General features: G+C 37.9%; 1 protein-coding gene across 2 annotated transcripts; it reads right to left on the bottom strand.

Moving 5' to 3' along the window:
• Nucleotides 1–1,716: 1,716 nt before the first annotated feature.
• Nucleotides 1,717–8,313, bottom strand: NOB1_1 (Nin1 binding protein; the record flags this gene model as incomplete). Of its 2 annotated transcripts, none has more annotated exons than XM_051217449.1 (8): nt 7,950–8,313; nt 5,582–5,664; nt 5,407–5,539; nt 5,244–5,365; nt 4,983–5,200; nt 3,935–4,105; nt 2,213–2,354; nt 1,717–2,168 (listed from the first exon to the last, which is right to left on the bottom strand). In XM_051217449.1, the coding sequence occupies exons 2-8, from the start codon at nt 5,651–5,653 to the stop codon at nt 1,785–1,787; spliced, it is 1,242 nt and encodes a 413-aa protein (XP_051064850.1). In that variant the 5' UTR covers nt 5,654–5,664; nt 7,950–8,313. The 2 variants fall into 2 exon arrangements, with proteins under 2 accessions (XP_051064850.1, XP_012797993.3); XM_012942539.3 differs by lacking the exon at nt 7,950–8,313 and adding an exon at nt 6,067–7,949 and having other exon boundaries at nt 1,785–2,168; nt 5,582–5,732.
• Nucleotides 8,314–10,306: the final 1,993 nt, after the last annotated feature.

Here is a 10,306-nt window from a genome sequence, read left to right on the forward strand (position 1 = left end):
TCTGCGAAGTCCAAATCATGTAGTTGCATCCAACCTGTCCATTGTATTCTGTGATTTACTTGAGATGTCCAGGTCTTCATAATCCAGTCAACCACCAGAACAGAAACGAGGAGAATAGACGGCCTTGTCTGACTTCGGTCCCTACTTGGAATGCGTCTGCCAGCTGTCCTCCATGCACGACTTTGAGGATCATATATATCTCCCTAGGAGAGTTAAGCCACCATTCGTGTTCCATCCTCTAGGAATGAAAGCCATTTCTTGGTTAATCATGTGCACTTTACACTTAGCCGACTTCTGATTGGCCCGAGATGTCAGTTATTACTTTCGTAATGACACGATAACTATCCACCTTAGTAACTAGCAATTCTTTACGGTCGAAATCAGCTTAAAAACATGAGATTAATAAATAATTCTGAAGGCCACTCGTACTAACCTAGCAATAGTCACAAGTTATTTGGCTGATTTTGTTAAATTTAACTAGAAAAGGATCACCACTGTGATAGGAAATGACTAAATTATTATTACAGGATGTCGTGGAAATTGTTGATATCGAAGTTTCACATGACGAAGAATTGGTTGTGCCTATATAATCACTGAACTGCTATTTCGTTCTGGTAATGCGCTTTCACAAGAGATCGAATATACAATCCTTAAGCTTCGCGGCGAGTGCTTAACTTTGAAATTACTGAGTTGTCATTCAATGACTGACATCTCTGACGTCAGCCCATTCGCGATACTACGCGACCGCCATCTACTACCATTGGTAATATTTGTTTCATGTACAACGAAGTTGGACCCTATCAATCACGGCTTGTCACCAGAAACCCAGGTATCACATTTTGACATCAGTTTAGTAAGCGTATGACGATTTTTATTATAAGGTGTTTAATTTAAAGTCTAATAACACTAGATTAAAAATTAACGTCTTAGGTTTTTGGTCATTGAAGTAAGGATTTTTGTGTGGTGTTCATTAAATCATAGGGTCATATGGTTTAAATAACCTTATCCAACAATCATCCATTATACCACTTAATTATTCAGCACAAACTTCCCAATCATTTTTCCATTGGACTTTTGATTAGTTAAAAATGCGTTTGTACTTCTGCTAAGTAGTAAATTTTTGCATTTACATGTTAGGTGTTGTCTTCTGATATGTATGTGGTTTAGTAAGATTTAAGGTAATCGGAGGAACAGCTACTTGTTGTTATTTGTGTGTTTTTAGTTAAGATTCGCTCTTATCGTCGTATTAATTCGCTTGGCTATATTGCTAAGTGACTTCTGTTAATAAGAGCGTGTTAACGCGATATTTTTTAAAGAATCTCCTTATCCAACTACAAAGTAGGAGTGTAAACAACCAACAGGTTATGTAGATATCTGTCTTCTTGTATTACTATGGAAGCATTAATAAAGAGGTTTGTTAATACAAAACTATAGGCTAATAAAACTACATGACTCTACTGCTTAGCCGACAAACGGCACGTTCTGTTTCCGAAGACAGTAAGGTGTGAAAGTAGTTAAAACACATTAAGGTTTATTTGATGATAAATGATTTGTAAGTAGTGACAAAACGAATTAGGATGTGCTTGATTTTTAAATCTGGTTCCAACATATCGCACTTTTTGGCTGGTAGACTTGGGTTTAGTTGCCGTTCGAAGGTTAGTTCCTTCTACAACTACTTGATATACACTAGCAAGGCATGTGATTAATGAAAAACCAAGGAAATGAAATATATATATTGATAAAATAATGTATATTCTAGAAATATACAATGAAGAAAATCACATTTAAGATTTATGTTTCTTCTTATTTCCTGTTCTTGGTCTAACTATATGAGCCTTGCCTCTTGTTGGTTTAAGGCCATGCTCAGCATGTACACCTTGTAAATAGCTTCTGCTTGGTACTTGATGATCAGATCGGATACCACAGAGTGCAGATCGACTAGTAACGTCATTTAATGGGAACACCACTGATGATGCATTGCTTAAATTACATTGGAATTCCAAAACATTGGATAGTTCTTCATCTTCAAATCCTAATAAGCCGTTAGTAGCTAATGGAAGCACTTTTGGATTTTTAGGACGGGCTGGTCTTCGGTCAGGAATACGTTGGTCTGCACAATAAATTGGTTCGTCAGCATACTTTCCACCCTTTGGGATTCTTACTGGTTGCTACGAACAAAACAAAATGACATCATTCAGTATATACTACTTACTTTTAAACCGCGCCGTCTGTGCACAAATCTTTTCGCAAAGTGAAATTCTAACTGGCCATCTTCGTGTAAAGTAACTGGGATTCGACGTAGACTAGCATGTCCACACCATGGGCAAAAGTAGGTGTCCGTACGTTTAGTAGGCCTGTAGTAATAAAATGGAGAAAAATTGAACTCAATTATATTAAAATCCATCAAGATTCATTTGCGTCAAGCAGGACAGTGAAGCGTGATGTGATAAACTCATTACTGAACAATATGCAATCAATCAAGTATTTTGCTCTTTCTCTTTAAATGTTCGCAGTTCCTAAATTCTATAAGGACTGTCACTAGTGTCTCACAGGTTTAACTTGAGTATATTAGTAAGATTTGAGATGATCTTCGCTGGGACAAGTCAACTACTTAGTAAAATAGTTCAAATCCTACAAATAAAACACTATCCCTGATGTTTAATGAAATCTTGACACGAATTCAAAAAATTCGGTTGGCTTTTACTAAATTGCGTTACCTGTGGGGTAGACGAGAATATTTCTGGTAACCAAAGGGCAAGTTTACTGTGCAGCAGTGTGCTTTGTTCTGCTTTATAGACGTAAGGCATGTTCGTTAAGAATAAAGGATATTCGTAATGTACTAGTATTCGACTATGGATGTTTTCAGACCATTGGTCTCGTATTTTGAGATCATTGAGTCAGACATAGAGTACCAGTTAGTCAGCAACAACGTAGAACGTCGTACGTACGTACATGAGTTTAAGTTGCCATATCACATTATCACAGATACAATTGTCGTTTCAAATCCCATAATGGTAGAGGTAGTAAAAGTATAAGCAGTAAACGGGAGGATTAGGGTTTGAAGATGTTATTCAAGGAGTATAATCCAGTGAAATAAATTTGGAAAGAGAAAAAACGGACATGAAGAATTCAGAAGATTAGAAGAGTGGATGCACCTGTACCACTGCAAACGATTTTGAGCCATGTCATTCAGGGTCTCTAACCATCGGTTGCTATCGACACCATAACGTCCGCCCAAATGTCTTTCCTTTTCGTTTAGTTTACCTACTTGAGCACTAAAGTCACCAGTCACTATTACATCAGAGCGCTGTCAAGTTCTACACTGCACAACGGATACACGGGAAACTTGTCAAGTGAGCAACGGAAATACTTCTACTGAACACTTTGAGTTCGAATCAATTATAATTTAAACAAATAAATAAGTCACGAATGTGCATTAGTTCGAATTCTAACATCTGTGCAGCACGTGAGTAAATTAATAAGATGTATTAGTACAGTAGTCGAAGAAATAATGGAGTCTGTAATGGTGAAAATAACTAAACATAGAAAATATAATTTGAAAAGTGAAGTGAGATTAAACGGTGAATATCCTTTCAATACGCGACTGATTTTTAGCCATGTCACCCAACGATGTATAATAAGTGATTATGATTTTATGATGCAAACGACATCTGGATAGTTTTTTATCCACCAACAGTCAATAATACCATGAACTAGTGCTTTGTCTTAGTTTGGCCATCCCCAAGCATTTTTACAACCTACTTCCACGCAAATCGCAATGGGGAATTTAGGCTGGTGGCAGTTGAACATGGTCATTTGAAAATGAAGTGGGTATTTACGAGTGATCATATCACCAGTAGACCACTTACAAACTTGGTCATTACACCATTATTAATCAATAGGTAAATATAAACCATATGTTTCCTAGACTCACTTAAAGCAAGCACAACACCAAAGTAAATGTGTTCTTGGTTGGCGAATACGCAAACCATTTATGCTTACTATGTCGAGACCTGCGTGGAAAAGAACATTTTGCATAGCAAAATCAGTTGTCAAGCAAGCTACAACGTTTGTTTCAACTTCATTGATTGGTTCCAGTATATCTCTAAAACAAAATACGTTTGTATCAAGAAACAAATCCAGAAAATTAAAATAAAGAGAATGAATAATTATTTATTCTACTGTATCTTGTTTATCAAATACTACTTGGTATTTCCCGCTTACAGATGTACTGCTGTGTCAGACAATCAGTTATAAGCAACGTACAGTTTATCACTTATATTTATTGGTTGCCACAACATAGCACAACCAGACAAATACCAGGGTAATAGAAGTAGTAACAGTATCAGTGGTAATAAAGAGCATTACGCTTAGATATGATTCGAGAAGGACGACTCTCTGTTACAAAAAGTATGTATCAGTTCTAGAGCTTAAAATGTAATTTTACTTGCATGCCCAAACTAAAGTAAACGAGAGAGTATAAAAACCTTCGATCTATTGGTTGAATTACTTTGCAGAATATTAGCGAAACTCGCACAAGGAAATATATAAATTAATGGAAATCTTCACAAGATCAGTGATAAATGCATGAAAAATTAGTGTTTGGGGAAATTCACTAAATGTGGCGACGCCATACATTTAATCTATCTTTGAGTCAACTGTCATATTAAAAGTTAGGCATAAAAAGTGTTACGTACAATGCTGTTGAGACATTGTTATATCTACATCATAAAAATATTAGACCCATATGTCAGCCATTTAAAAATGTGACATTTGGCCAGTGCGTACCAGATTCAAATCTTATTCTGTTAGGCACTACCCTGAACCTTGCGCAACTGTATCGGAAGGAACAGCATGCAAAATTACATAGGTTAACTGAAATACATAAATTTAAGACCGTCCATGAATTGAGCAAATAAATCAATAAATACAGTAACCGATTAGTTAGAAACAACCAAACACCATCAAAAAGGTTAGCATACGCAATTTTTCCTCCAAGCCCAAAATTAGTCATGGCCTTCTCATCAAAGTTATTTTCTGTTATCCAATCATCATCATCCGGTTCAGATGTTTCTGTATCACTGATTTCAGATCCAGATGTTTCTGCCCCATCACATACATCAACGGATGGATTGCTTTTTGTGTTCGATTTTGGCAATTGAGAACGAGCTAAAGACCCAAGGTTACTGGGCAAAGGTTTCTGACGGTATGGGTATATGTATAGTGATATAACAATGACTTACCACATCCTTAATTTTTGGTTCGCCGATATATCTTTTATGCAGTTCATAAGTTAAAGCGATCACGTTAATATCTGTTGCAGAAAGAACTGACAGATCCCCAGTTTGTTTTGCAATACCTTTAACTATGATAATAACTAAGGTACCAGATTTTCTTGATACTTACTTATGTTAATAGAATTAGTTTCTGGTACTTGACAATTCAGGGCATATGGTAAACAATTCATATATTCACGTGTTTGAACATCTTTTATTTCAGCTAAAACTTGTGGTATAGTGTAAATACTTGCACCGAAAGTCTAGAAACGCACATGATGAAAGATTTTACGAATTTCACTTACCTCAAGACGTGTACGTTTTACAAAAGGTGCTGTATCAACAACAATATGTGACGTACGCTCATTGAGAACCATGAATAAAGAAGCTAGGAAGTGCATCCAGAGAAGGAAAGGAAGTAAACGTCGAGGAGTAAGAAATAAATAAGCAATACACCTTTATCGTGATATTAGTGCTTCATACTATATTATACTGTAATTTACCGTCTTAAACCCACCTTTTGGATTTCGAGCATTTTAAGGATCAGATGTTAATCAGTCAGTAACAACGTAGAACTTCGTACGTACGTTCGAGTTGCCACACCACATTAGCAGAGGTGCAGTTGTCGATTCAAATCTCATAGTGGTAGAGGTAGTAAGAGTATGAGCAGTAATCCGAAAGGAGTATAATCCAGTGAAATAAATTTGGAAAGAGGAAAAAAGAGACATGAATTCAGAAGATTAGAATTCGGCAGAACACAAAGAGTGGATGCACCTGCGCCATGGCAAACGATTTTGAGCCATGTCATTCAGGGTCTCTAACCATCGGTTGCTATCATCTCGCGGACCCCAACCAGGTAGTCTACACCTACCAACATGACTCAGTCCACTAGTTAGTGACTCCATGGTCTTGTGTTATGTTTTGGTCTGGCTGCCCCTAGCTTTCTTCCAACCTACTCCTACACCATAAAACATCGCACTTCGGGGCAGTCGGTTGTTGGGCATACGTAACACGTGTCCCAGCCATCTCAACTGACGAAGTTTCACTACTTCATCAATTGATTTGCCATCCTTATTCAGTACCCGTTTCCTAACAACTCCATTACTTATCCGGTGGTCCCTGGATATACGAGCGATGTTTCGAAGACATCTATGATCGGATACTAGTAACCTACGAATATCCTCTACTCTCACTGGCCATGTTTCACTGCCATAAAGTAGGACGGAACGAACTGCTGCACAGTAAACACGTCCTTTGGTTGATAGACGGATATCTCGCCTACGCTATAAATGACGCAAGTTGGCAAAAGCTAGTCGAGCCTTCTGTATCCGTGATGAGATTTCGTCACACACCAGACCACAATGGCTGATGAGACTTCCAAGATAAGGGAAACGGTCGACACACTCAACCACTTCACTCCCTATCACTAGTTCGGGTGTCGATGTAACCCAATCCTGAAGCAACATTTTGCATTTCGAGGGAGAGAATCGCATCCCGAACATGCTTGCATTGCTGCTTAGAGTGGTCAGAAGACTGCATTTTGTCAGCGTCTTCACCAAATAGAACTATATCATCGGCATATTCTAAGTCAACAAGTGGATCTCCCGGTAGAAGTTCAACCTCTGGAAATTTAGATGAGGAAGGTGATAACTCTAAAAGCATGTCTACAATAAAGTTAAACAAGAGTAAAGTGGACAACCCTGACGAACACCACATGAGGTGATCAATTCTGATGACAGTTCGCCATAACTTCTCACCCAACCAGCTGTGTTCGAGTAGAGAGCCTTTACAAGGTTAATGTACTTCTATGGTACTACTTTCAGTGACAAACACGGTCATAGAACCTCACGATCAACAGAGTCAAATTCCACCTTAAGGTCGAGAAATACTACGATTGTGGGGCATCAGTTATTAATAATTTTTAATCAGCTGATGATAGCGTACAAGTTATCTATTACTAAACTTCATGTAAAATACATAGAGCTTTATTTTAATTCTGGTTGACTGACTGAGGGGCGTTGGTACACCGTAATTCTACCACTATATGTACAGGAATGATGGAAAAGATTTAGCTGACGAGTGCTTTTGGTAGTGTTGTGTTCTGCTAGGTGGAACATCACCGAATTATTAGACAAAAGGTGCACGATGAGCTATGATTAGTACGAGCAGCGATACTGCTATTTAGTTGGCATATGGACTCCAGATGTATGAACAACAACCAAGTGACTAAGTGACCATGTGAGAACTCCACGAACACAAATTAACTTTTACCACTCAAGTTTACTTTTATTAATATGAACAGATATTTAGATCTAATAACCAACCTTAAGATTTGATGGAAAAAGTATGGCAGTAGAAGTTGCTTCGTTCAAAATACTAGTATAAAAACAATAAACTGGTAACTATTTGTCGGAAAGTTTTAACTGTTAATTTAAAATTAAGATTAAATCTTGATTGGTTTTTCTAATGACAGGCAGTTGTATTACAACCAAGGTTTTAGCATATATTAAAATAAGCATGTATGTATACGTACATGCTTACCCAACTACGCAGTGGGATTCAATTACATAGAAAAACCCTACCGTAAATCTATGTAATACATGCAAAATAAAATTATTCGAAACAAAGTCCTCGAGCAATCCATCGAAGTTGTATAGTATAGGACCCACTGACCTTCAAAACAACATATGATCCAACCACCCGTGTAGTGCGAAATTCGGAAGTGTGACTAGCATACTTTCAAGCTTCAAACACCAGAGGAAAATAATCTCTCTCTATGAACGACTTGTAACCTTTCAATATTAATTATAAACATAGTTAATTCGCAAGACAAACTACTAGCTTAGTGTGGCGGGTCAAGAATCTTGGTCAGATTATGTATCAATTTGCAACAAGACTCGTCACATGCTGTTACTAGACAGGTTATCACTCTTATATCATATTAACCCTCTTAACAATGAAAAATGTCTTCCTTTGAGGGATCTTCAAAATAGGAGAGTTTCATCAGAAAAGACTGAAACACCAGTGTTGGAAAGTTTTTACGTTGTAGTGCCAGCGAAATTTCACTGAGCCCAAGCCAAATCATCCGTCAGTTGGGTCATTGAATATTATAGGTCGACTTGGGCGCGTTCATCTCGGACTCGGCAAGCCAGTTGAATGTCCTTTGGCATAATAGTTACACGTTTGACATGGATGTCACACAAATTAGTGTCTTCGAAAAAGCCAGGAAGGCAGGCTTCGCTTCCTTCTTGAAGGGCAGAAACTGCAAAGCTTCGGAAACGAAGGTCAGTCTTGAAGTCTTGCGCGATCTCCCGGAACAAAACTGGGAGGGCAGTTCGCGTATCAGTAGCTCGGTGGACTTTTGATAACGACGAATTTCACGTAGGGCATCTGTTCCAGGACGATAACGATGAGGTTTCTTAAGGACACCTATAGCTGGCGAACTCTTTCGTGCCGCTTTGGTAGCCAAATGCTTTCTTGGAGCCTTCCCACCTGTACTCTTACGGGCAGTCTGCTTCGTACGTGCTACTGGTGAGCTGAATGCAATTCTGTACACTACATGATAACATATAAGTCTGTTACTTGCTCTAAGGCCAATGTAATTACATTCTTTATATTCTGATATAACTTTTAGTGTCATCAATTTTTTTCAGATTTATGTAACTCTAATTCTATTCAGGGTTGTGGAGACAGATTGACTCGGACTTGGCTATCCACCCATCCCTGTTTTCTGAACCACTGCTATATGAATATTTATCGTATAACTATTAGATACCTGTATTGTTATATTTCTATATGACCCTTTTGTAAGCTTCCAGTAGACTCAACTGATACGCATTTTGGTGACTTTAATCATTACTTATTAGTTACATTCTACTTGGAGATTCTAAAATGAAGTGGTTTGGAACGAAGAATAACTGCTGCGGTTAGTCTGAACACGTGTGCTCCTGTACAGTCAACGTCATAGACAAGGCGGTTTTGTTAGTTATATTGTACATAATAATATAAATTAAAGTGCAAATTACTGCCTAAACAAAGATTATCGCTCAGCTATTTAACCAATATTGTAGGCCAATCAGAAGTGACCCAAGGGACAAGTGCATCTCTTTGGCTAAGAAACGGATCAATATCTAATGAGTTAGTATGATATATACAAAAATAAGTATTTGTGCATATTATCTGGTAGTCCAATACACTTTTCCGCTCATTCAATCAATCCAACATCCACCATGTCCAACACGTCGAGTAAAAGAATGTAGATGTAGTTTTGGAAAACAGTACTTCAATGAGCTAAAACAACGATAAAACACAAATTAAGCCATCTTAACCAGTACCAAAACCTCAATTGAGGGACAAAAATAAGTAATTTGCGAAAATATAAAGGCAGAGGGATTTCCATATACACTAATACAGCACTTCCAAAAAGCGTCTTACAGTGCTTTCTATGCCCTCCTCTGTTCGTGGTTCGATTGTGATCGAAATGTGACGCCTTATTTGGTGTTCTGTATGATCAAGCAATCTAACCATATGGTTGCATGATCCCATATCTCTAAGTGAATAGGGTACATCAGAGAACTAATCTGCCTCCTATTGGCGTCTGATTTCCTGTCGGGTAAGAAATGACCTCGAGGACCGATAGGGGTAAAGGGTTTGGTTGAATTTATCAGGTAGATTTCGTAAAGGGCAACTCCTAAGCCTTTGACCTAGTGGTCTAATCGAAAAGACAGCGGATTAACGTTAGATGAAGTACCATGCAAATGGTGGCTAACAATGGGTTCGTACACCATTTGTTTCCTTGGGGTCTTTTAGCCCATATGCACCATTGGTTTGAAATCAGGTTTCCCAACTGTCCTAGGTGGATGCTCCATATTCACCAACCAGGTTATAGTGCCGAACATTCGCTTTTCGTCCTCCCAATTTCACAAAAAAAATTTCCGCCGTGAGAACGATTTCCCTGATATTGGCTGTATATCTTGACAAACGGCTGTTCACCTTTAACTTACCTCTTTGATTTGCCAATGGCATATTAG

This window comes from Schistosoma haematobium, chromosome 5 (assembly GCF_000699445.3).
Source record: "Schistosoma haematobium chromosome 5, whole genome shotgun sequence".
NCBI classification, from domain to species: domain Eukaryota; kingdom Metazoa; phylum Platyhelminthes; class Trematoda; order Strigeidida; family Schistosomatidae; genus Schistosoma; species Schistosoma haematobium.